Here is a 27,805-nt window from a genome sequence, read left to right as displayed (position 1 = left end):
AACGCAAGTGAGCGTGCGCCTACTCTAGCCCGGCCGTGGCTGCGCATTGCGCGGGCGGCTTCCGGTGGCATCGCGCTGCTCTCCATAAACGTTGGTTCCCGTGCCCTCGCATCCGTGGTGGCCCGGACATTCGCCATCGCATTTTACCGCAGTCACCGCGTCGCGTTCTCGCTCGCGACAGACGCAGCGTGTTTCCAGCTTACAGCGCTTCTGTTGCTTTGCCAGAAAAGCTTCCGTTCATTAATGTCGACGCATCATATGTAGAGACGCGCGAATTTTTGCTGTTATGATGCCTCAGCAGAAGTGATCACTTGAGGATTAATCCCTAAATATAACTAAATTGTGCTCTTTGTACGCTATCGTGGCTGATAGTCGTTGCCGAGTGCTTTCGGTGTCAGAAAACGCTGCGCGTTTCTTATCATGGTGCGCCGTTTCGCCTGGCCCGTACATAAAAGCTACACTCATCTACTTCCATAATACGTAGCATCTGCCAGTTATTTGCCACTACCATTTTGTCTCGAAGCAATGTACGTGTTGTGTAGTACGCGCATTGCATAAAATGTTTTGAGTAGACTCAGTCATTTTGTCAAGATTCCCAACCGACTTGTTGCGACTGCGAAAACTGTAAGTGCATTCTCATAGGGGTTCATCTGCGCTTTAGTTTCGGTGTTTAGGACTGAATTTCCTATTTCAATATTCTCACACCTTTATTTTGCATTTCTAGGTGGATGTGTCAATATAACTCTACCAGGCATCCTGAACCTTGGAACGGTATGTTGAGTTATGTTTTGCATGTACCTAAGCGTCGGTTAAAAAGTGCGTGCTTTCCAATCGCACCTTCTAGTCGCGCATAAACAGATGCGCATTCTCAATTTCCCAATAAGAATTCACCGACGATTACGATAGTCCTTTAATTAAATTAACTCTATTATGGGGTTTAAACTGCCAAAACCACTTTTGAATATGAGGCACGCCGTAGTGGAGGACTCCGGAAAATTCGACCACCTGGGGGTACCTTAACGTGCACCTAAATTGACGATAGTCCTTAATGTGAAATTTGTGCGAAGCTTCCGGACTGGCCGCCATTGGACTATGAACCTGGCAACTTTTAACGCTAGAACGTTATCTAGTGACGCGAGTCTAGCAGTGCTATTGGAGGAATAAGAGGGCAGTAAATGGGATATAATAGGGTTCAGTGAAGTTAGGAGGCCAAAAGAAGCTTACACAGTGCTAAAAAGCGGGCACGTCCTGTGCTACCGGGGCTTAGCGGAGAGACGAGAGCTAGGAGTCGGATTCCTGATTAATAAGAATATAGCTGGTAACGTACAGGAATTCTATAGCATTAACGAGAGGGTGGCAGGTCTTGTTGTGAAACTTAATAAGAGGTACAAAATGAAGGTTGCACAGATCTACGCCCGTACATCCAGTCATGGCGACCAGGAAGTCGAAAGCTTCTATGAAGACGTGGAATCGGCGATGGGTAGAGTGAAAACAAAATACACTATACTGATGGGCGACTTCAATGCCAAAGTAGGCAAGAAGCAGGCTGGAGACAAAGCAGCGGGGAAGTATGGCACAAGCACTAGGAATAGCAGGAGAGAGTTATTAGTAGAGTTTGCGGAATAGAATAATATGCGGATAATGAATACCTTCTTGCGCAAGCGAGAAAGCCGAAAGTGGACGTGGAGGAGCCCGAACGGCGAGACTAGAAATGAAATAGACTTCATACTCTGCGCTAACCCTGGCATCATACAAGATGTGGACCTGCTAACCAAGGTGCGCTGCAGTGACCATAGGATGGTAAGAACTCGAGTTACCCTAGACCTGAGGAGGGAATGGAAGAAACTGGTACATAAGAAGCCGGTCAATGAGTTAGCGGTAAGAGGGAAAATAGGGGAATTCCATATCAAGCTACAGAACAGGTATTCGGCTTTAACTCAGGAAGAGGATCTTAGTGTTAAAGTAATGAAAGAAAGTCTTGTGGGCATCATTAAGGAGTGTGCAATAGAATTCGGTGGTAACTCCGTTAGACAGGATACCAGTAAGCTATCGCAGGAAACGAAAGATCTGATCAAGAAGCGCCAATGTATGAAAGCCTCTAACCCTACAGCTAGAATTGAACTGGCCAACTTTCGAACTTAATCAACAAGCGTAAGACAGCTGGCATAAGGAAGTATAATATGGATAGAATTGAACATGCTCTCAGGAACGGAGGAAGCCTCAAAGCAGTGAAGAACAAATTAGGAATTGGCAAGAATCAGATGTATGCGTTAAGAGACAAAGCCGGCAATATCATTAGTAATATGGATGAGACAGTTCAAGTGGCTGAGGAGTTCTATAGAGATCTATACAGTACCAGTGGCACCCACGACGATAATGGAAGAGAGAATATTCTAGAGGAATTCGATATCCCACAGGTAACGCCGGAAGAAGTAAAGAAAGCCTTGGGAGCTATGCAAAGGGGGAAGGCAGCTGGGGAGAATCAGGTAACAGCAGATTTGTTGAAGGATGGTGGGCAGATTGTTCTAGAGAAACTGGCCACCCTGTATACACAATGCCTCATGACCTCGAGCGTACCGGAATCTTGGAAGAATGCTAACATAATCCTAATGCATAAGAAAGGGGACGCCAAAGACTTGAAAAATTATAGACCGATCAGCTTACTGTCTGTTGCCTACAAAGTATTTACTAAGGTAATTGCAAATAGAATCAGGAACACCTTAGACTTCTGTCAACCAAAGGACCAGGCAGGATTCCGTAAAGGCTACTCAACAATAGACCATATTCACACTATCAATCAAGTGATAGAGAAATGTGCAGAATATAAGCAACCGTTACATATAGCTTTCATTGATTACGAGAAAGCGTTTGATTCAGTTGAAACCTCAGCAGTCATGGAGGCATTACGGAATCAGGGTGTAGACGAGCCGCATGTAAAAATACTGAAAGATACCTATAGTGGCTCCACAGCAACCGCATTGCTCCATAAAGAAAGCAACAATATCCCAATAAAGAAAGGCGTCAGGCAGGGAGATACGATCTCTCCAATGCTATTCACAGCGTTTTTACAGGAGGTATTCAGAGACCTGGATTGGGAAGAATTGGGGATAAAAGTTAATGAAGAATACCTTAGTAACTTGCGATTCGCTGATAATAGTGCCTTGCTTAGTAACTCAGGCGACAAATTGCAATGCGTGCTCACTGACCTGGAGAGGCAAACCTGAAGAGTGGGTCTAAAGATAAATCTGTAGAAAACTAAAGTAATGCTTAACAGTCTCGGGAGAGAACAGCAATTTACAATAGGCAGCGAGGCACTGGAAGTCGTAAGGGAATACATCTACTTAGGGCAGATAGTGACGGCAGATCCGAATCATCAGATGGAAATAATCAGAATAATAAGAATGGGCTGGAGAGCGTGTGGCAGGCAATCTCAGATCATGAACAGCAGGTTGCCATTATCCCTCGAGAGAAAAGTGTATAATAGCTGTGTCTTACCAGTCATCACCTACGGGACAGAAACCTGGAGGCTTACGAAAAGGGTTCTACTTAAATTGAGGACGACGCAACGAGCTATGGAAAGAAGAATGATGGGTGTAACGTTAAGGGACAAGAAAAGAGCAGATGGGGTGAGGGAACAAACGCGAGTTAATGACATCTTAGTTGAAATCAAGAAAAAGAAATGGGCATGGGCAGGACATGTAATGAGGAGGGAAGATAACCGATGGTCATTAAGGGTTACGGACTGGATTCCAAGGGAAGGGAAGCGTTGCAAGGGGCGGCAGAAAGTTAGGTGGGCGGATGAGATTAAGAAGTTTGCACGGATGACATGGCCACAATTAGTACATGACCGGGGTTGTTGGTGAAGTATAGGAGAGGCCTTTGCCCTGCAGTGGGCGTAACCAGGCTGATGATGATAATGATGATATACGTTTATCCATTTCGCCATAATATGGCTGGCGCGGACACTGTGTCTCTTACGGCACGTTGCAAGGGGAGCGAAGTGTAGAGCGACTGCCTTGCTAATCTGGAGATCGGCATAGCAGTCCGTGTGTGACACGTGAGCGCGATTCACAGCAGCCATCACAGACAGACGGCCCAGACTAGGCGCCCTATTCTGTCACCATCTTGTAACCATCATCCCCGAACAACACTTTTCTTTTCACACTTTCACCATACGATCTTCCTCCGCTTTCCGCCTCATAGTTCCGCTTCACCCTCCTTCTCCGTTTTCCTTCTCGCATCTTTCGTACCCCGCTGCGCTCCGCGTTCACTCTTTTATCCTTCGCTGTGCTCGTTGACCCAGTTACACTGACGCCGATGCTCGCTGCATGAACGGCGGCCTAAGAGCTGCGCTTAAAAAAATGGCTGATGATTTAGCTCTGACTAAACATGAACTGTTTTGCGCTAGCACCATCAACCCTAGCTTCGAGTGCTTTGTGTTGGCTTATCATGGTTGGCTTGGTTCACAGTTGAGAGCTCATAGCTTGAACGTGGGCGTATGCACGGGGTGGTCGCTTTTTATGAGTTTCGTTAGCTCGCGCGTTTCTCGTAGCCTCAGCATCAGCGTCGAGACAGCGTTTCCCTCTGTGCAGGAGTTTCATTGCGTGTTCACACTTTCTCAATGTGTCTTCTTCCAACTTCACTCGTTTAGCCACAATGTCTGCATCAGTCACGATCGGTCATGTTTCCCTTTCAGATGTAGTTGTGCGTTCTGTCGAGCCCGGTGCTCCGCGTCGACCAAGAAGGTTTTAAAAAATTTCAATTTGTTTTTAAATCTCCTTGGCGTCGACCAACCCACATGGAGCCGCTGCCTTATCCATGGCGGATCTCCGAAAAACTGCGAGAGGGCTTGTTTTTCACGCACTGCTGTGCCATCTGTGAGGCGAAGAGAACGGTGCATCCCGCGCCGTCCGTAACTTCGGCCAAGCACGATTTCCTATTGACTACAGCTGATTTGGCGTGCATTCTCTAATTGGCTGAGCCGTGCGAGGCGCAAATGTCTCGTTCGATGCAGGTGGTTGACCCGTTATGTACCGACTCCTTGCCTCTGCTCCACCGCTCAGCGCTGCTGTTGGATCCTTAGTCACGCAGCGCGAGGACAAGCAAACCTTTGGTTTTTGCCGGATTGGAAGCCCTAGCCCTAGCGCACTAAAATATGAAGCTCAGCTTAGAGATTCAGCGTATTGAACCGCTCTGTCGAAGTCACCCTCGTTTCGACTCTTGTGAGAATGTTCCTGAGAAGTGCATCGTTTGATCCCACGTGGTAACCATTGAGAGCTAGCCACTCATTATTTATCTCTACATTAGACGATGACACTCTTCAGAAGCGAGTTCACCACTGATTCACCAATGAGACAAGCATGCGTCTATGAGAGAAGAATGAGGGTATATAATCTGCAACTTGTCGCAGAATATCTGTAGAACCTTATTGTTCAGTTAACAAGTGCTAAGCAAATATGAATTTCAGCGTCAAATTCTCTAAGAAAGTCACGTTTACCTTTCAAGCATTCGTTTTCTAGTTGTCCCAAATGCAAAACTTATGCCCGTATCAGACTAACTTGACCCAATGGCTAACGCCCAGCTGTCCATATGGCAGACGAGTTATCTTTTATTTATGTAACCTCGGCCTATAAAAGAAGCTATTCTGTAAACGCTGTAGGAAGCGCATAAATATGTAGTGGATTGCTTGCCACGGCGAACTCTTGCGAAATAGCACGCCAGTGCTGTCCAATGCTAAAAAAACTAACATCTATGTCCTACGGAGGATTCAAGGCGAAGCCCTTGGAACATTTCTGGGGCTACCTCTAAGTGCTTCAACCGTAGCAACAATTGCCACCGCGACACACCATCCAATAATGACCTATATAGCTGTACCATCTATATAGGTCATAGCTAACCAGCACTCTTTGTCATTGAGAGACTCGCCCGCAACAAGAACGCCATCCCCTCTGCGATGCTTGAAAAGGCCTCCTGTGTATCTTGCTGTTCCAGGAATAGTGAAGAAAGCTACTAGACTGACCGCCGCGGCTCTCAAGCAGATCGCATTGAAACTTTTTCACTGTCCGTGCGCTAACCGAATCCGTGTTTTCTCGGACGGTTCCGTCTGAGAAAATTCGACGGTCGCCATTGTTATACCATCTCAATCGGTCGTCATCAAGTTTAAGGCTTCACACGTAACGGCACATAGAGGTTCCCAACTGGCCGCTCTTCACGCTGCTGTCGAATACATTGAAAAAGAACCTCCTGACAAATGGGCAATAATTCTGCCATTCGAAAGCAGCCCTGAAGAGCTTGCGAGGTTTACGACGTGGCAATTATGAACAGCTGGTGTCTCAACTCGACGAAACTTGCCATTACGCGTGTGAGCGAGGACATATCATCTTTTAGTGGCTGCCGGGACATTGTGACATCGTTGCTAATTCCCTCGCCAATGACTCTTCCCGACGTCACTGACCGACACTCCTTGTACCTTTATCGAGAGTAGACGCTGCAAGAAAGCTTCGCAGTCTCGCTCATACCATCACGTCAAGTTACTAGCATACACCCCAGAACTCTATGTGTCGTTTACACAGCCTCCACCAATCACTGAAACTTAAATTACCAGCAAACCTTTCACGACGTAAGGCTATACTGCTGTGTCGGCTGTGGGTAGGAGTAGCATTCACTGACCCCTACAGCTATCGTATTGTAATAACGGACTCCCCAAAGCGCGCTAAGTGCAAGCGTGAAGAGACCATCAGTCATTCTGTGCCACTGTTCTCGCTTTGATAACCAACTTCAAGCTCTCCAGTGTGCCTTGAATAGACAGGACGACAGGCCATTTACAAAAGCAAAGATCTTGGGTGCCTGGCCTCACTGTTCATTAGCCCTCAAAGTAGTTCAAGCGCTTCTTCACTATGCGAAGGCAACAGACTTGAGTGACAGACTATAGACATCCTGCACCTAACTTAGTACATGTGAAGGTGCGCTATAGAGTCAAGTTCTCTCTCTCTGTCTTTCACTCCGCAGTACCCTCCCCACGTGTGGGGTAGCAAACTGGACGCTTTCTGGTGCCTCCCAGTCTTTCCCTCTCTCTCTCTGTCGCTCTCTCGCTACAGCAGCGTGCTCACTTAAGCCCCTTACAGAGACACCAGATTACATTCCTTTTATTATTGCCAGTGGCGTTGTTATTTATGTTTATCGACGAACACCTAACCAGACTGGGCAAACAAAGGAAGCCTCAGGCTTATGTCAGCGTTTCTATAAGGGGACCCGTCTTTTTCGGTTGGACAGGCCACAATGTGTAAACGTCACTTTCAGCCGGGGGCTTATTTTATTAGCCCATTATTGTTTACTTTCAGTACCCATATTCCCATAAATTCTTTCGCTTAATAACAAATTACGAATACATTGCGAACTCACGTAGAACACACCATGCTCACTTCTAATTCGTCTGCTGTACTTGCCACCCTTTTATATATTATCCATTATTTTTGCGGTGCTTCGCTCCAATGATTGCTTTACTCTCAATGCAGTGCTTTGGAACATCGCTTAACCTGTGTTCGACATCTGCGGTAAGTTTTACTTTTCACTCTCCTTGAAAAAAAAATGACTTTGCTCGGGCACGTTTCTTTGTACACCACTGCAGCTGCTTAATTTCTCGGCGCCAAATAACCTTAACACATCGCAGTAAATGTCCTAGTTAAAGCCAGGCCGCAACGCCGACCGTAATAATAGTGCGTCTGGAAGCGGTTTTTGTGCATAACTCATTTTAGGGTTCCTCCCCGAGAGTCGAGTTACTGGTTAATGCTCAACTCAAATGGAGCCTTCAATACGTTTCATACAGCCAGAAATTGTTCACATGAACTAGACGCTAGTTCAGGACGCGCTAATTTTCAAGAAACGCCCACATCTACCAATGTCGACCCGCCTGTGGCGCGCCGAGCCACATTTGTTTTTATTTGCGAACACATTCCATAAAAACAAAAGTGAATAAATCAAGCAGACAAGATTCACACACGGAAAGCTTTTACCTGCGAATATAAATATTATGCTTCAAGCATCAACATTATTACCGATAAAGACGGTATTAGCACCTGCCCTAGGTAATTCCAAAGACGCTTCGGCGAGCAACTGCCAATGCCCGCAGCTACACGAAACGTGACTGCCGTCGCCTACACGGCTGTAAACGAGTGACGCAGCTCATTGCGAAAGTGCCGTATGTCATGAATGGGAAAAACGAATAACCTGCCAAGTGTGCGCGCTACGCTTTCTTTTAGGTACACGAGATGGCAGGGGAATAATCAAAGCTGCTGCGCTTAACATTAGTGCGAAATGCAGGCAATGGTAAGCACGGCGTCGCAGCGACTGAGTTAAGAGGGGAAGTAGGTGTGCTTACGTCGCATGGAGTGTTGCGAACCTAACATTTGTACCTTACGGCCGGAAAGGTATACGTACACACCGTGCTTGCACACCGGAACACAGCGTAGGTAAGCATGTTGAATTTCAGTGAGGGAACGCCATCGAAGCAGTGCAGAACGCTCAAAGACGCGAGGAAGCAGGCGACCGGATACTTGAACCTCCCCGTGCCTACGCGAAAGCAATGGCTGCCGGAAGCAGACGTAACCTGGCTGCGGAAAACAGTTGTGGGCTTTATGCAACTATAGACAGGACTTCTAGCGATCTATCTCTTCAACAGCGAGTAGACATGAAGTTCAAGCCTAGATGTCCGAATAAACGAAATCCATCAAGTATATAAGTGACCGAAACTATGAACCGAACCTAGCACCACTACCCGGTATACATAGTAATCAATGATTTCCTGCGGGAGGCTGCCTTTCGTGCACTCAAAAAGAAAAAAATACCACCGGCAACCTGATGTCTACTGCTGTAACGCTCAAACAGACGTTTCCACGCTCTGTAACGCTCACTACTCACTCACGCTCAGGCTCACTACTCACGCTCACTACTTTTCACAACTCTGTAACGCTCAAACAGACGTTGTCCAAAGGATGATGCGGACTTCCACGCTGCTCAGGTCAACCAACTGTGGCATCTTACACTAAGCATAAAACAATCCCCCCAACAAATACCCACGATTTCATACCTAACCGCCTGAATAAAGCACCGCCTTCTTGAATAAAACTTACCTAACGTTGTCAATGACGAAATCCTTTTCACTAAGCTTATCCGTAAGCTTTATACCAAGCAGCAAGATTTGCCCTTCGCCACCCCTTTTTATACTGATATAATGGATGCACACTTTGTCCTTATGGTACGTAAATTTGCAGGTGATTTTGGATTGCGATGTAAATTTTCAATAGATATTCATTATTTAGAGCAAAAATCACAGTCTAAAGAACGACGCGCTACCGCATAAGAAACGCACAGTTTCCACGAGTCCAGAAGATGCTTCCAACGTTGTAGGTTTCAGAGCCGAAGTGATTCAGCTGTGAAAATCGGAGAGGTGAGATATATAGAAGCGTTCATCAAACCTCGCCTTTGACATCTATAATTTAGGGAAATTTAGGAAGTCGTGAGGTCATTCCTAAATGCATTTCATCGAGAATATTTTTTTTCTCGAATTGTTTTGACCGCGTCAGCGTTAACAGCTTCTTCACTCTTTCTCTTTTCGCGACGATGCAGAATGGAGTCGGGACGGCTCTGACGAAGCTGCTGACGGTAAGGCAACATGTTGTAACCTTGACAGTGAAACGCTTTTGCAAAAGAATGGCAGTGCTCTATCAGTTGTGGTTTGCTCGCTGCTCACAAATACACGCCGCAGTGGCTTATTAGTTGCGGCGTGGGGCTGCTAAGCACGATATCACGGCATAAAATCCCAGGCGCAGCGGACGCATTTCGATGGGGGCAAAAATGCCCATCTACCGTGCATTGGGTGCACTCTAAAGAACCCCAGTTAGTCGAAATTGTTCCGGCGTGCCGCAGTATGACGTTACGACAATCAAACGGTGGCATAGCCATAAAAAACTTGTGAATATAATTTTTATTTAATTGCAAACAAATCAGGGCACTAAATTTGTTGATGGCATTAGCAACGACATCTTCTGTATGGGGTTCCAAAATTAAATAATAAGTATTCCAATAATGGAACAGTTACCTTGTCAAGCTAAGCAACAGACAATCGCAAGCTCCCTTTTCTAGTCCTAAACATGTAGGACTTCGTTTATATTTTTTGAAGAAACATTTGCACCCGATAGAAACAGCTTCCCACGATCACTACCTGCTGCATAATTTTAGTCACGACGTTGTGCTGTGAGAGACTCTGCATTCCCTGTTCTTTATTGCATTTTGCTCTATATATGAGTGCTTCCATAAAAAATTAAACGTGCACGATGCAATTCAAAATACAGCAAAGGCAAGCACAATCGAAAGAGCGTGCATGATGTAAGCTACGTAATAATGGGATGGAACGGTTGCTGAACATTCGCCAAATGGAAGTCAGTTTATAAACGAATCTGCGAAGTTCCTCTTTAGAATGTCACAAATGTCCCAATACGAAGAAACACTGAAGCGTCGTAAGTGTCCTTTACTACCGATATTATTCAGATTTCAGTCAGTCTTCGCACCGAATGGCCACACTCGGTGATATCGGCTGCGTAGATTTGCGGAAGTCAATCATCAAAATCAGTAGGAACACAAAATTAAAGCCATATTTCTGAAAAACCACCATTATCTAGCAAGGGCAGATAATATTTACCATAATAGTCGTTTTGTTATGGGGTTTTACGTGCCAAAACCACTTTCTGATTGTGAGGCACGCCGTAGTGGAGGACTCCGGAAATTTCGTCCACCTGGGGTTCTTTCACGTGCCCCTAAATCTAAGTACACGGGTGTTTTCGCATTTTCGCCCCCATCTAAATGCGGCCGCAGTGGCCGGGATTCAATCCCGCGACCTCGAGCTCAGCAGCCCATCACCATAGCCACTGAGCAACCACGGCGGGTCATAATAGTCGTAATATTGTTGCAACTGACGACGCTTCGACTTTGTCACAATGTCCGCGAAAAATATAGTAATCCTTGGTTCTTCCGGAATCGTCATCCTTCGATGCAGTGCCTGTTCACATCGTTGACTTCTACCAGCATGTCAGGAGCCGTCACTGCATTTTTCGACGTCATTACGTTGGTCCTGAGAACCATAGGCTTGGGTAAGCCATTTCAGAATGTGATACTTTTGCAACTTACTACAATGAGCAGCACTGAGTCGTTGTTGTCATCGTACTTCGGCTTACGCGGACATTTTACTGCCTAAATGTGTTGCCAAATAGGTATTATTCGATAAGCAACACACAAAGCCACGCGTTGATAATGTTTCTTGCTTGATAAGCTGCTGCGCAGTGGTAGAACACAAAACACTACGTACCACGTTCGACATTTTGTCAACATGTTACCTTAAAGAAACCCTTTAGCACAGCGTACTGATTTACCAAGAAAAACACACCTCATTGTGATGACTATGTCATCACACAGTATGTGTCTACCTACATAATCAAAGAGCTCCTCAATTAGAGAACTGCGCGTTTTGTTTTGACTTCTGTGTCCCTCAATTACCGAACCGTTTTTTAACAGATATTCTTCACATCAAAGCGCTGTGAGTTCATCGTGTACAAAACAAAGTATTCATGGCTAAGGCAAAGACCGCAGCTTCCGTGATATGTTCTGAATAAAAGACGCCTACAGGTATTATCAATGTACCAGGTGCTTCTTTCTTGATGCGGGCCACTTTCTATGCAATGGAACTGTCATATGTGGACTACTGCCGCTCTGGAACATAGTCCTGCATGGCTAGCCGCACACTACCAGCATGAAAAATGTTTTCAAATTGAAATTTTGTTGTTAGTTACTAACGTTTCGACAGATGTTCCAATTGCGAAATTGAAGGAATGCGATTGAGAAGTAATGTCTGCTTAGCGGAAATATTAAGGCTTACACTGATTTTGAGGAAAGTGATCTTAAGATGTGTTACGAAATATACTGACATTTCACAATGCGGTGTGCCAAAAGCTTGTCTCAAACAGTTCGCGACGATGTAACCGGAGAGCCGAGACATTTTTAAGCAGATTTTGGAGACAGATATCTCAAATCGCCCGCTGAAGAGACTTGACTTCCCTGAGAATTCAAAGTGAGAATTATAAGGTTACCTAGCTCACATTAGGTAAAACAAGACACCTCCCAAGCATTTCGTACGGATAGTTAACCAGCGAAGTTGGAACGTGTGGCCACGATGTTTAACAAAGGGTTAAACCCGAAGGTTCATATAATGACGGCTTGGTAGGCTGCCGGATCCTAGGTACGCAGTTGCTGCTTGCGCTAGGCTTGTGCCCGGGATGCAGCATCGGCACGGCGTAGACAGGCTCGTTCCCAGTTTTGCTCAGGGCGTTGCTGATCGAAAGCTGCCTTATCCTCAGGAGTAATATGGCGCGTGGCCTACCCATTTCGTAGCCGGAGAGAAACTGCTGCGCACGCGCTCGGCGTCGATGGATAGCAACAACATCATTACTGGCGCAGCCAATAGCGCCCCTATCTTTTTCTTTTTTTTCCTGGCATGCGCATGGCGTTGGGAAAGAGGAGTTTTCGGCATACAGGCGACAGGCGGATGAATGGACGGACGGATGGAACCAGTCGGCTAGCCGTATATAGCTTCGTTGTTATAGTGGAAAGATCGCTAAATCTTGTAAGCTAGAAAATACGTTTTACTTAAAACAAACGGTCTAAGACCTCCCCTGCGGTTGGTTGGCGCTGCCTTGTTACAATGAAATGACACAATGTAATTATGTGTTGCAAAGGCGCGCAAAAAAGAAAAGGAGAAGCAAATGGGAAGGATGCGGTACACATGTGAACATTCATCGGACTATGAAGGCGGTCCCTCAGTTTACTTTTCACGAGTAACCGTAGGAACGTCGTAAAAGCTTTGAGCATTGGGGATATCCAAATGTGGCCGCGAAGTGTCAACAGCTGATGCTGCGATAGGCCATTCCGCCGGTGCTAGATTAGCTTAGGCTAGGCATTGCCCCTCGATGGAAGTATACTCACGGATAATTTTTAACTTTTTCGATAGTAGACCTGATGGTCCCACAAGCATCAAAAAAGCTGAAACGGATGAATAGCTTATTGAGAAGATTGATCCACACGGGCATACGCAAAGAGAAGCCTCAAAACTGGAATTATTCATAAAGGTTATGATGTCTAAAAGGGACCTATGCGTCCTTAATATAGTTCTCATCGGACGTAATTATATGTCTAAAATGCATACTCATATGCGTGAAAAGAGTAGAAGCATAGCCGTTTCGAATTTTGTTCGTGGCGCATTGTGTGGCCCTGTAATGCCTTCCATCGAGCAAATTCATTCAGTGGCTGGTTGTGTTCTTGGCGCACTGCGCACAAATAATTGTGTGGCTGTGTGAAAATTATTTTTGAGAGCACGGACGCGGAGTACACAACTCTCTGCAACATCCCTTTTTCGAATATCATCCATTGCTATGACGGAAGTGCAAAAAAAGAAAAACAAGAAAAATTTAATTTTCTGCAGACCGAAATAAACAGCGCCAGAACACATCGTCGTTAGTGAAAGCAACGCATAGCCACCAGCGGCACCGCGCTGCCCTGAGGCAGCAGCTTGAAGCCGCAATAAAATAAAAAAAATTAAAAATAAAAGGTTGGGCTTTGTGGTGTTAATTGGCTTCTGAGGTGCAAACCAGCGTAGCAAGAGCAAGACATCCGCAGAGTTTGTTTTGTGCATCTATTGCAAACTGCCCCTGTCTTGTGGCGCTTTATCTCTTGTTGCGCTGTAAGTCGTACGAAAGTAACGAACAAGTGCACGGCATTATTTGCTTTTTCTGCTGAATTCCATAGATGCAATGTGACGTGAATAGCAAATGTGCTTAGAAGCAACGCCAAACTTCTCAACCTGATAAGCAGCGAGTAGAGGGCCACTCACGCAATAACGACGCGTCCGTTCGCGTACATAATTTTGCTGATCGGGTTTAAATTAATGCACCTATTCTGAAAGAATCCTGAATATTAAGACCCACACATGGAAAATATGCTTCACAAACGTGCTTCCTATCAAACTTGCGTTCTGAGATCTTTCGTTCAAGAGAATCAGTTTAAAATTGATTCTTAATAATTATGGGATAAGGCAGGCTATCGACCGCCAAACAAGGTCAGAAAGCAATTAGCCTTCGTGGTGTGTGCCCCATCCCTCGAAGTGGAGATGCGTATGTATTTATATATATATATATATATATATATATATATATATATATATATATATATATATATATATATATATATATATATATATATATATATATATATATATATAATATAGTATTCACATATGTTAGCAAGAACGGAAAGTAATTCAGACGCGGACTAGCTGAAAGGAACGCGTCTTAGAATGCGGATAGTCTTGTAACAGTCATTGAATAATCCTCTATGGTTAAAAGCAGTTCGTGTGAGTAGTCTTTTTTATTAATCTTTGAAGCAACCTGTTCAGCGTGTACAAAGTAAGACATCTACCCGCAGGTTCCTTCCTAAGTTCCGTACAAGGAGCCCTGACGCCGCTCTGCACGTTGGGCGGCACGACCAGCATTCCGGGATGCACTACGCTGCTGACTGCAAACCAAACATGCTCGGCGCCAATCTCCATCACGCTTCCCGATACATTTAATGTCACCAGGGTATGGAGGGCATTTTCTTTGAAATTTAGTTCCAAAGCTATCGTTTTGTTTTCAAATCCTCACAGGCTATGACGAGGAGTACTGCGTAAACAGGGTTAGAAAAGAAACATTGAAAGTAGGAGAAAACTACTTGTTGCATAAAGTTCAGCGGTATGAAGTATTATGTTACAGAGGTATTAAGAGAGGTAAATGTCACAAGTTACTTAGCATTGTTAAGCTGCGGTAGAGTGATAATCTGAGATGCTTATTTTGTTTAGTTTTGTTGCAAACTTTTTTTATCATTTACTCGCGCGAGGATACCTGACACTTCAACAGCAGGGCAGTGCTGCTCAACATTTATCGGAAGAGTATCTTTAGAGGCACAGTAGGAAGGAGAGGGAAATTTGTACGAAACTGTTCCTCGCTTTGCGCCGCTTGGTTGAGTGGCGAGAGTACAGTCCTTCCTCACTCACGCCGCGACGGACCTTTAGCTTAACTATTTCTGTAGAAAAATAGCAGTTTACTTGCTGTCATAAAGCGTTTCGAACTTCCCTCCTACTGTCTAGTTAATTGATCGTTTCGTTTTAATTGTGCATACTGCAACAGCTGCAAATGGAAATGGGGCCGTTGTAATAAGTTAACTGTCGGTGATGGCCATAAGATATACACCCTGGGTTGATTTCCTTATATGTCTGCGTGAGTCCGGATAAGTGTCATGTAGGCTCGACTTACTGTGCCTGCTATGTATATACACTTACACAGGTGTTGAAGAATATTAACATAAGTGAATATTAAAGTGTATATACAGTGTGTTGGTTGGGGTGAATTCCTTGTATATTTTCCCACGTGTGTTTACCCTACTAAACTGTGTATTTCGTTACAGTGCTTAAATCAGACGCTTCTGCTCTGCCAGAACGGGACATCGGCTACGGTAATTATACCTATTTTTTGGTTCACTTTATTTGTCTATGTTTACACACCTGATCGTCTCAACTTCAGAATGTCTGTTTATCCGTGACTGAGCTTACGATATATGCTGGGTATAACATACGTGGTCTGAACACCGAGAGCGAGCTTACCTGCTTGAATTTGAATACTGCACTTGAATACTTGAATACTGCCTTGTACTATATCTTGTCTATTAATAATAAAACCTCATTAATTCATTCATTCAATTGACAACACAGCAGACAGAGAACTGAAGGGTCGTAGAAGCAACGAGAAAAAGATAAGCCGCGCACCAAATTAGAGCAAAAAATTCCATCAATTTGTTCAGAATGACACACCGTGCAGACACTTTCGTCGGCGGACAGCTTTAACTTTCCTTTTGCGTGTTCGAGGTGCAACATAGAAAAGAAATTCCTCAATTGACATACACCTTCAAAGAAATTTTCTGCAACCAGTCATCAGTTGTGTTGCCGACGCAAGCTAGTGTCGATGGAACTGCGCGACGTTCTTTAGCAGCTCAAAGCCGCACAAGGTCACGCGAGTGCCAAGTATGGTAAACTATGTCGGAATCGCTGATGACGCTCAAAGCGGAAGCCTGAATTGTCAGACTAGTGTCGCAGTCGCATATAAATACTACAAAGCACTACAAATACGCACGAAGTACTTCGGGTTCCTCTGGCTACATACTTTTACAAACTCGCTATGAGCCAACTAGTGAACGCATACAATGTGGAATCAATGATTCCGCCCTTTTCTGATTTCAATATTTCTTCCTAAGTGTTGCCTAAACCAAGTTAGAATAGCACTATCGCGTGCAGCAGGACGTTCCTAGTCTATACCGGTTTTTCGAAAAATTTGGAAGAAATATTCAATGATAAATTATTCAGGCAGACGGAAGTGTGAGATATGATGTATGAAAGAAAAAGACTACATTCTTTTTTTGCTGCCTACCACCGTTTACTTGATGTTTTCCTTCTTTTCCAGGATAAATTGGTGATAAATGTCATCAACACCGTAACAGTAAGTTTCCCAACACAATGTTGTCATGACGCTTAGCAGAAATATTTTTTGTGAGTACCGAGCTATTAGTGCTCACTTTTTGATTCGCCTGCATACGTGGCATTCTTTTTATCTCTTCCGTCACACCCTTATTTAGTACGAACGTGCATCACCCAAGTGAGCAGTGTAGGGGGTAGAGACAAGAAATTTCTCAAGTTATATATAACTTGAATATCCACTAAAGCATACATTTTGCAAGGAGCAAAGAAGTAACCGTAGTGCAAGGATCAAACAAAGCAGTATACTGGCGTTCGAACTATTCCACTTGCTAATCGTAAACCAGAACAAATGAGTGTAGAATTGCGCAACTACGACAACGTATTTCACAGAACTTGCTCCCGTATTTACTTCAGTGAAACGTATATGGGGGGCGGGGGGACAATCATGGAGGCACATATATCGACACCTGTTTCATCATTAGCAGACAAAGTAAAATATTTGAATCACACGGATTTTCTTGTGGCTCAACACGTTATAATGTCATTTTATCCTTAATTTTTGTGACAACAGTACGACTCTTATAATTGCTACTGACAAATCAAGGAACCCAGCTTTGGATGCATGCTTCCATATAAATTAATCCTAAGCCGTGACGATTTCAAATTGAACAGGTATAAAAAGTAATATTTCTTATTTCACAGCTTCTTTCATAGCAATACCCGCCGTCGTTGTTTTGTGGCTACGGTGTTGGGCTGCTAAGCACGAGGTCACGGGATCGAATCCCGTCCACGGCGGCCGCGTTTCGAATGGGGCGAAATGTGAAAACAGCCGTCAACTCAAACTTAGGTGCACTGTTAAAGAACCCTAGGTGGTCCAAATTTCCGCAGCCCCCACTACGGCGTGCCTCATAAAATACCAGTAAAGAAGGACAGCGTTCCGATTATTTCCAAACAGTGATAACCGCAATAGTTTAAGAGCATCAAAGCATCGACCCCGGTGCTTCTTGACTCTAAGATAATACTAATTTTGCAAATTCTTTTTGAAAAAGTTATCTTCGCTCTTGAAAGGCAGAACTGCGGAAGCTTTATTTCCTACGTGAAGATTTCTTGGAAGGAAAACGAATTATTAAAAACAAATTAATTCAGGGTATACAGAAGCACTTACAAATGTTCGAGCTGCACGCCTTATGCTTGGCTCTGCAATACTGCAACCAGTGGTTCCTTGGCGCGCAGAGAAATCTAAGTGCCACAAACCTCCTGCCTGTTCCGCTTCGAAATGCTGCCGGTTCTCGTCGAAACCTCGACGAGAACTATATATATATATATATATATATATATATATATATATATATATATATATATATATATATATATATATATATATATATTACTGTCATAGATAATGAAAATGCACTTATACGGATACAGTTACCTTTGTTCTCCACAAGACAATGAGAAAGTTCTCTATCACGAAAGGGGTCGGGCAAAGAGACACAATCTCTACAACACTATTCACTGCATGCTTAGAAGTACTCAAGCTTTTGGTCTGGGAAGGCTTATTAGGGAGGATCAGCAGCGAATATCTCGATAACATTCGGTTTGCAGGTGACGTTGTCGTGTTCAGCTACTCTGAAGATGAACTGCAACAAATTATTGTGAACCTTAACAGAGAAAATGTAGGAGTAGGGTTAAATATTACTATGCAGAAGACAAAGGTACTGTTCAATAGCCTGGCAAGGGAACAAGAAATAATGATCGCATGTCAGCCTGTAGAGTCCGTGCAGGAGCACGTTCATCTAGGTCATGCACTTACAGGGGACCCTGATCATGGGAAGCAGATTTACAGAAGAATAAAAATGCGTTGGAGTTCATAAGGCGGCCATTACCAAATCATGATTAGAAGCTTACCACTGCTGTTGAAAAGAAGTGTACAATCAATGCATTCTACCAGTGTTAACGTAATCGGGTAGAAACTTGTAGGTTAACAGAGAAGCTCGACAACAACTTAACAAACCGCTCAGAGAGTGCGATGGAACGCGAATTGTTTGGTGTAACGTGCAGAGACAAGAGTAGAGTGCTGTGGTTAAGAGAGGAAGGGAGAATCTGCGATATGTTCATTAACATTATGAGAAAAATAGAAACTGGGCTGGCCATGTAATTCGCAGGGAAAATAGCCGATGGACTATTAGAGTTGCAGAATGGGCACCCACGAACGCAGTCGAGGATGGCTGAAAATTAGGTGAGATACCGAAATTAGGAAATTTGGAGCCGGAAAATCGCTGAGAGAGGTCTTCGTCCTGCAGTGGACTTAAAAAATAATTTGATGATGATAGCGAAGGAGAAAGGGTACCGTTTCAATCGATTAACTTTATTGGTCATCATCAGCCTGGCTACGCCCACTGCAGGGCAAAGGCCTCTACCATGCTTCTCGAAGTACCACTGACAGTGATATCTTAATTACAGTGCAATTGGAAGTAGGCTTGACTGTTTCCAACTTAGTAGCTGAATAAAGAGATTTTTTAACAAATTTCACAATTGCACCGTCGCCGCAAAAGATTCGGTTAGTGGAAGTTGTTATCGGTCTCATAGGCGAGAATGCTATAAACCATGTGTGTTTTCCGTGACGAACTTGCTTAGCTCTCGAAATATAATGGGAGGAAGGTGAGAATAAAAACGATTCGGTGATAGGACTACTGTACCAGAGCAGGCGCACACCTAAGTCCCTGTAAAGTTCATTGAAAGGACGATTCCATTGTCCTCAGCCTTGACTTGAACCAAAGTAGAACGGCAAATCTGAGTCGACTACTGTAAACAGGGCACCGGCAGGGTCACAGCGCATGGACTCTGAATGTGTTAAAGTCAGTTCATTTAATTTGAAATGAAGCATATGCTACGGCGCGAAGCCCTACCTTCAACGTAAACTTCATTGTTTGATTAGCTGCATAGCTTATGCCCTAAAGCAATGAGTCCGTCATAAGAATTATGTCTCATGCTTGATTACGTCTCTATGCGGCAAACCTAGGCAATCTCACAATAATTTATGCTACCAATATGACGCCATTCCCTTTATGTAATCAACAAATCGAAACCACGAGAGAACATTATTGTTCGATTTGACTTAAGCAGCGATATGAGCCTCACGTGCTTTCTGGCGGTCCAACAATGGCCCGGAGAACGTGATGTGGCATAATAACCCTTACAGAGATGTCTGTTTAATTGACTTCGTGATCGTTGCTACTAAATTTTCAATCATAGTGCCCTCCTAGATTACTATTATATCAGACTATCTGCTCTTAAGCTACTGGAGTGACTAGCGACACAAATCTGTGTCGCACAAAATTTTGTTATTTCATTTAACTGGTAAACATTTTACAGCAAATGGAAACGAGCTTTACCGCATTCAGCATCAGATAGGTATTATGGTCTAAATATTGTAACAAAGATAATTTATCAGCATTTGTTGGCTCTTGTCTCTCGTATTGTGAAGTTTCCGTAGTTTATTTTTATTATTCAGCGCTTATGTTCGTACACTAGTAGAGACGCAACATACAAATTCCCTGGTGCCCACGCGATCAATTCGATAAAACTAGTCAATTGTGTCCATAGTGATTAATTGGTATCAATGAAAATGTACTTTGCACCACACACTCATCTATTACTGTACAATAACTTTTTGTACCTTAACAATTCACAACCCACAGTGCCTCTTCACTTCGTTGCTAACAACCAATCCTGGCACAAGCATTCACGGACTTGTCTGCCTCGTCGCCGGACTTCTACAAGCTGTTCCTGGCCTGAACTTTCTTGCAGTTTTCCTGCGGTTGACATTCGGCTGTAAGTGCTGGATTTGATGGTCAAATTGACATTCATGTCTGAAACACGCAGGTTCCCTAAGTTGGCATCCACTTCTTCGGCCATGCGCCGGCATGCTGCTGAAACCACTGAAGATGCACAAATGAAGGGAAAAAAATTGTGGCTATGGAAAAGAGGATGTCCTTGTCGTCAACAGCGTATTGCTTTTTGCAGCGGCGTCATGTTGTGACTCCGAGAGATGCCTCGACGAGATCATTACATTATTTTTGGGGTCAATCCTTTGCGTACCCGCAAGCCGCCCCCTGAAACAGTCTCCAAGGTTCCCACACTGGGAACGACGTTTCTATTGTAGGCCCTACATAACATTTTCCCATGTGGAATGCATGTTTAATGCCTAGTGCGCCCTACTATTTAACTGTTTCCATTGCATAGTTTGCTGTATGGAGCGCAGACAATCGGACGTTTCGAAGGGTACACCTACTTACTATAGCACCGTCACTAAAAAATCAGATACGAGGCAAAAGCTCATGCTTAACTACAGATGTATGCCTAGAACCTCAGGCTAGCCACGTTGTTGCCTTCGCGCCTCCGGTATTGTTTATCTGTCTGGTGTACCACGACGAAAACCAACATCCATAGTTTACTAACCTTGCAGAAACGCATGATTCGGGTAATGGCGAATGCGCCCTATAGATGCCACTCCGCACCGCTTTTCAAGAAGAATTGTAGTTTAACTACATAAAACCTTATTAACAAAAAACACTCATTGCAATATTTAAAGAGGTAAAACTCAATGAAAGCGCCTTTTTAAAGCATACCTCGCGAATGAACGTAAATACAACACAAATCAATTCACTTACAACAAAGGCAAGATCCGTACAAATTACGGCATGCAAAAGCAGGCATTCATAGTTGCAGATTTTCTGAATCATCACCCTGGCTTACTCACTATAATAAATCAATCACCGTCCCCAAACACTTAAAAAGAAAATGAACATTTATTTGCTGTCGCTTCAGGTATGACCTTTCATTCTTTAGTACAGAAATCCCATTCAATATTTCTGTTACGTATTTCATGCACTTTTCATTTTTTGTGTATGTATCCACTTTGTGTAGCATGCTTGCCCTGTATGCTTGAGTGTTTTGTGCACTAGGAACGGGTCGGGGAAGGGGACTGACAATTAGTCAGGCATTCGTGCCTTTTTGTCAGCCTTTTTGGCAGAGATTTGTATTTTTTTCTGTCAAAATAAACATTCGTTCATTTTACTGGTAGATATTCAAATGCTGATATCGAGGCAAAGCTAGTATTGCCTCACTCATGTTGGCGTCGGTGATGCCGTAGAACAAACAAGCCGCCTGAAAATATAAATTGCTTGTGGAGCTGTGGATTCGAACCACCGACCTCCGGTATGCGAGACCACCACGCTGACCGATTCAGCCACTGTCAGTTCTTTTCATTATTGCATGGAACTGCAAATAGTTTCAATTCAAAATTGTTACATTACATTTGAAGATAAGTGAGAAACAAATGCACACATGGTACGAAATCCAATGAAAGTTCAAAATTCAGGCAAATAAACACAAGCGTCCGGACGCGAAATCCATTCCGGTACGGGATGAAAGGTAGCAACCACACTACGCACTTGAGCAGCGTCTCCTCGAAAGATAGGCTTTGTCGAGCGAGGTGGCTCGGCATGCCTGTAGATTTTGCGACTTCTCCATAACGAATGCGGTCCTAATGACATGAACAAATTATATGGTGCATCACTGGCTATCTTTTTGATAGGAAGGACCGGATACCATAAGATGTGAGAGGAAGGTGTTTTCTGATAGTTCTCTGTAAAATGCCCCGAAAATGAACTTCGTCACGACAAAGTATAAAGCAATGTTCTTTAATTTTGGGGTAATTACAAAGTCTACAATTTGTATTTCAGGGTACATATAGTTCTTTTTCCTGAAGCCACGTTTTAACTGGCAGGGTGTAGGCGTGCTGCTTAAAGAAAAATGTTTTCGCTGCTAGCGTAGTGCACATCCTGCGGACATGGCAAAGAACATCTTGACAAAATAGAGGCAGATACGGCTTTCGGTACATAGGTTCACGGAAAAGGTTATGTATAAGTGCTACATTTAAGGACTTACGATCAACGGTAAAGAAATATGCTAGATTGAATGTGGCTTTTAAGAATGAAATAGTGTCGACAAGTTCTTTGGGAAGTCCCACAACGGCAGTTCTTGAGCAAAGTTTCTCATTACAAAAAGAAAAGGGAGGTTTGAAGCAACACGCGTTCGATTAACTGCGAGAAGGAATGGATTACAGGTGTTTTGAAGGTGAAATAATCGCAATGACCAATTCTCGTGCAAACAAGTGTACAAGACTCAGGCCTCCCTTCTCAAGCGGAAGAAAAAGGTTGTGCCTTCTCATGGATTTCCATGATGAACGCCAAATAAAACATGCAAATATTCTATGAAATGCCTGGGCATGTATAAGTCAGCAGTGCAAGACCTGCAGAACGTAAAGAAGCTTAGTAGCAAGAAATATATTGCATGTCTTAGCTGTAGCAAAAAGGGAGAAGGCACCTCCTGGCTACGATGTCACCTTTCGACGGATAGTGCTTATCGTGGGCAACGAATGAGGTCCCCTATTAGGAGAGTTCTCGAGAGGCGCACCAAGATATCACAACGGAGACTGATTCCAATGAATAATGGTGAATACAGAGAGAGTGAGCGCCCACATGCCTAAGCAAAAGCCCCTACTTTTGTCATAATTTACACTAGCTCCTGCAGCCTCACAGAAACGAAGGGTAGCGTTTATTGATTTAATAATGCTTAGCTTATCGACCCAAAAGAAGGCAATTTCATCTCCATAAGCTAACACTTTAATTTCCTCATCTGCATACCCCTGTCCTTCAATGCTCGAGTCACAAAACTCGCTTAAGCAAAGCGGTTCCAAGTATATAGCGAAGAGTAAATGCGACAGCGGACAACCCTGACGAATGGATGAGCGTATCTTTGTTATATCTGAGAGGGTACGGTTGACAATTAACTTTGTAGCGCAATGCTAAAACAAAGTGTTTTACCATTGTATAATACATCCCCTAACTGAAGAAGTCGCAGAAGTTGGATTGTGCCGAACCTTATCAAAGACTTTGGCGAGTTCCATCTGGAGAGGAGCTACTTGATCCATCCTACCTTCTATGCACTCAAGGACTGAACGTCCGATATAAACATTTGTCTGTATAAAGCGTCCTGGAATTCCGCACGTTTGATGGTCACCTACTGCTTTAGTAATGGCTGTCTGTAACCTATTTGCCAGTACTTTGACAAATATTTTGTAATCGACGTTACGTAACGATATCGGCCTATATCCGTTTACTCTCTCTATTACTTCATTATCAGTGCTTTTCAGTATAACGGTTGTGTGGCCCTGTTAGAAAGACGGAGGAAACTCACCATTTTTATAGGGTTCCTTGACAAGCTTCTCAAGAAAATGACAGAAATGTTCTTGAAATTTTATATAAAATTCAGCATTAAGGCCATCAGGGCCAGGCGTCTTGTTTTTGTGCAGAGTTTCGACGACAAACTTAATTTGTTCTCGAGTTATTGGCCTATCAACGCTAAATCGGTAATGTTCTTGTAAGGGCGGCATAAGGAAAATAACTGATCAGCTTTTTGCTTCGCAACCATTCTGAGGCCTAACTGCAGTGAAAAGATTTTTGTAAGAAGCTTCAAGTAGTGTTATTATTTGCGACCTCTCCGTGTATATAGAGCCACCAGACTCAATTTGTAATATTTGCTTGGAAAGCGCATATCGCTTTTCATCACCGAGAGCCCTTTTTGTGGGATTCTCATCTGTTGTTGTGCTCATACTCATCATGTTGTTGTGCATACTCATCAAGCGAGTTGTGCGTGAAGGCACCGTTCTTTGTACATTTCCCTCTCATATTTCTGCATTTGTGCATGAACTGTATTTATCTCATCGCCATACAACCCTGGTTCCTATCTTTCGAAAGCGTGCAGCTTGTTAAGTAGATCATGAAGGTGATGCTTTTCAGCTTTTTTCTTTCAGACAGACCACATGAAATGGCAAGCGCCTCACTTTTTTCTCTATCTTTGAACATTTACCTTTGAGCAAACAACGGAAGCTCTTGGCATTGTGTTATCTCTAGGAATAATTGTTTCACTTTGTTTACAAAACATTAATTCCTCTCGTAAAAGTTGTGTATTAAGTTTCCACAGTTCCCAGTTTGTAAAAAACTTGCGAAACTTACGGGGACCCTATGAAACAGCCACTAAACAGTGGTTTGTGAGAAATACAGGCTTCACAGCGTAGTTGTGAGTGTGAGATTAGAGATTTGTCGAAATGCACGCACGATCAAGTCGAGCATGAGAGACGCCTTGAAAGTGTGCAAACCGCACCCAAGGTGCGTAGGTTCATACGTCTTTTAGATTATGATCTTCCGTTAACTGGTGTAGGAAAGTAGCGCATGCATCATAGCGATTCGTTACGTATGAGTGATCTCTAGAATGGCAAACAAAGTTGAAGTCCCCCAACACTACCAAATCTCTGTCAGTATCTAGGAGTGGAGCAAGAGAGAGCAAGAAAGCCTTCCGGTCACTCACTTTTGTTGGAGCATAAACGCAACTAAACCGCTAATTACGGGAAAGAAAAGAGAGATTAGGTCACAGGATACAAGCCGGCCTCCTCCATCGACACGTAGCGACAATCAAGAGTGATTTACCTGCTTTCTAACTAACAAAAGGCATGCAGCGGAGGCACAACATCCTGTCAGCACTGTCAGTTCATCATACACGCCCTTTAAAGCGGGGTTTTATATGCATGAAGAAGTAGACGCAGCGCAAGGCACGAGCCAATCACAGGCGTATCTTCCTACCAGAGGGTAGCCAACCGGGCTCAGTCCTGGTTAACCTCCCTATCTTTCCTTTATGATTTGCTCTCTCTCTCTCTCTCCTACCAGAAGAGGGTAAGGGTGAAATCGGGTGTTCGCTCGCCTCGCGTCCGTCGTTTTCCGCCAGTTCAGGCCTGGCATCCAGATGGGGAGGCCGTGTTAGGTTCGTTCTGCCGAATAGTAGGCTTCGTTGAAGGGAGCTCGGCCGCCCATCGTGCGTTCGACCGAAGTACAGGTGGCGTTTGATGAACGCTGCAGGGAACTCGCCCAAGAAAGGGCTCGTCGTCGACGTACCAGTCTCGCCAAGAGGGAGTGTGAAGCCAGGGCGTTACGACAACGAAAAGTCGCGAATCTTGAGCTTCGCTTGCTCCCCTATCCACATTAGTAAAAGGGCTGTCAACGTTTTTATTGATTTGTTTACCGTATACTAACATTCAGGAACTCGCCTACCGTACTCTATGTTTGCCACAGCTACATTATATTTAGGCAGCGTGTTGGAATGAAACGCACACGAAAATGAAACGCGAAACAAAAAAAAGAAACGATATTTTGGACCGAAACGTAAACGTAACCGAAATACTACTTATTATTCTGTTTAGGAGTGATGCAAATATTTTTATTGGTTTTCTGTTCAACGGAAAATTCGGCATTGCGAAACCACCGACTTACGGCAACGTCAGCATTAGATCGTATCTCAGGCGTCGGTATAAGCGCGTATCTCAGACAGGGATAGTGCAAACGATAGCCGGTCGAGCGTAACGCTAACCTATGCCTGCCGCTCGGTCCTCAAGCAGACTGGCATCGCTGAAAAACCCTGGGCTTGGGCGCTGAATAGCATATCGTTTCGCTTACTACGGATACATCGCTGTGTTACCGAAGTTTTATCGTTCGTTTATGTTCGAGTTCGTTTTATCGGAGCAGCGGTCTCGCATTCCAGTAGGTGCACTCGATGACATGCTGACTCTGAGATCATGCTCAGTACCTTGACTGAAAACACTGAGGTTTATGTCAGAATACATAATTCACCTACTGAGAAAATAAATGCTATATTTTTATTGTTATATTGCTTTGAAAATTTTCGCATGCGAACCAAACAGTTATGAACCGTTATGTTTTTTTTCCCTCCGGAGCAGAAACCGAATGGAACTTTTTTGAGTGGAACTGAAGCAAACCCATAACAAGAAAGGATTCGTTCCAACACGCTGGTTTTAGGTGCCGATATCTTGGCGGGGCCGGTGGTCGCTCGACATCACTTTCACTTCTACATTACGGGTTGCTGTGCCAAAATTATTACTGACATTTTCCGTAGGAGCGGTATTATGAGAAGAGGAATTCGTTCACGATGTGATTCTTTTTAAGGGCTATCAGTGGTTTACGTCTTTTGGATGCCGTATGGCTAGATATTACAAACGCAGATATTCTAGGAAAACGCGCAGAATTAAGATATGTGGACGAAACCAAGGTAACAGTCATCGCTTCTCATGCAAACGAGCAAAGGATATGATTGGAATGTTTCAGGGCAAAAGTTAGATTGCGTTATTGAAAGTGGACGCCTACCACTAAGATACCCAGAAAAACTACGAGAAAAAGATAAAACGTGCCTAATAAGAATCTAATAACAAAAAATGCAGCGCATCGAACAGCAATCAGCGTACTGAACACGGCGGAAGTGAGATTAACCGAATGGCTAACAGTGAATTATAAAAAACGCAATTAAAATACGAGTAGCTTAAAAAAGCATGAAATATTTAGTCGTCTCACAATATCTTTTCATTTCAGAGCATGTGCGGAGGTATAAATGCTTATATATTGAAAAAGGCTATTTTTTTCATTTCAGGTTGAAGAGCGCCACAGCCACGATGAATTTTCAACGAGGAGAACGGCGGAGATAGAACTATTTTACGGTAACTGTTTTCTAGGTGTCGCGATCGACATCATGAGAAATAGTTATATTTGTACGAAACTCGAATACGGTGCATTGGTTACTTGCAAAATATACCTGTGACAAAACATGTGTCTTCGCTTGTTTCTTCCTGTTTCCTCTTTATTTTTCATTCAGAGCGGAATCGGTGCTCTAATTTTTCAGAATTGTTTGGTTACTTGAGGATACATGGGGAATATCTCCGCGTTATTAACAATGTTAGCGGAAAGACTATTACTTAGGGGAAGTAACTTATGGAGCTTTACGAGCATAACAGAAGTAGATCCGGAGAGATAAAAGAAATCGTCGTAGTGTTGCCATGATAACCTGAGAATCGTAGCCAAAGAAGTGTTCAAGATATGTCGACTCTGATATATGGAAAACTTTCTACTCCTAACGAGGGGACTGAAATGGCATCGAAAGATCACAAGAAACGGTTAACAGCGCATGTAAAGCCCCAGGGCCTTGGTGACCAGAATCGGGGTTCTACTTCGCTTCTAAGAAATTAAAAATGATTTTTATAGCTGTGCGCGTGTGTAAAATAACGTCTTGGCCTTATTT

At 43.7% G+C, this 27,805-nt stretch overlaps 1 protein-coding gene across 1 annotated transcript; it reads left to right on the top strand.

The window, feature by feature from the left end:
- Positions 1 to 120: 120 nt before the first annotated feature.
- LOC142591183 (uncharacterized) lies at positions 121 to 27,322 on the top strand. Its single transcript, XM_075703551.1, has 10 exons — positions 121 to 624; positions 725 to 771; positions 7,515 to 7,553; positions 9,625 to 9,660; positions 11,051 to 11,144; positions 14,524 to 14,678; positions 15,541 to 15,588; positions 16,590 to 16,625; positions 20,305 to 20,437; positions 27,161 to 27,322. Exons 5-10 carry the CDS (start codon positions 11,081 to 11,083, stop codon positions 27,163 to 27,165), a joined length of 441 nt encoding a protein of 146 aa, XP_075559666.1. The 5' UTR covers positions 121 to 624; positions 725 to 771; positions 7,515 to 7,553; positions 9,625 to 9,660; positions 11,051 to 11,080; the 3' UTR covers positions 27,166 to 27,322.
- Positions 27,323 to 27,805: the final 483 nt, after the last annotated feature.

The sequence above is a fragment of the Dermacentor variabilis genome, chromosome 8, assembly GCF_050947875.1.
Source record: "Dermacentor variabilis isolate Ectoservices chromosome 8, ASM5094787v1, whole genome shotgun sequence".
Taxonomy (NCBI): Eukaryota; Metazoa; Arthropoda; class Arachnida; order Ixodida; family Ixodidae; genus Dermacentor; species Dermacentor variabilis.
The sequence above is the reverse complement of the archived record's forward strand: the minus strand, read 5'-3'. Positions and strand labels throughout refer to the sequence as shown.

Excerpts from the sequence above, each read along its gene's own strand:
- LOC142591183 (XM_075703551.1), top strand. The coding sequence starts at position 11,081 with ATGTCAGGAGCCGTCACTGCATTTTTCGACGTCATTACGTTGGTCCTG. Across the intron at positions 14,679-15,540 it reads ATACATTTAATGTCACCAGG|TGCTTAAATCAGACGCTTCT; the intron begins GTATGGAGGGCA and ends ATTTCGTTACAG. Across the intron at positions 16,626-20,304 it reads ATGTCATCAACACCGTAACA|TGCCTCTTCACTTCGTTGCT; the intron begins GTAAGTTTCCCA and ends CACAACCCACAG.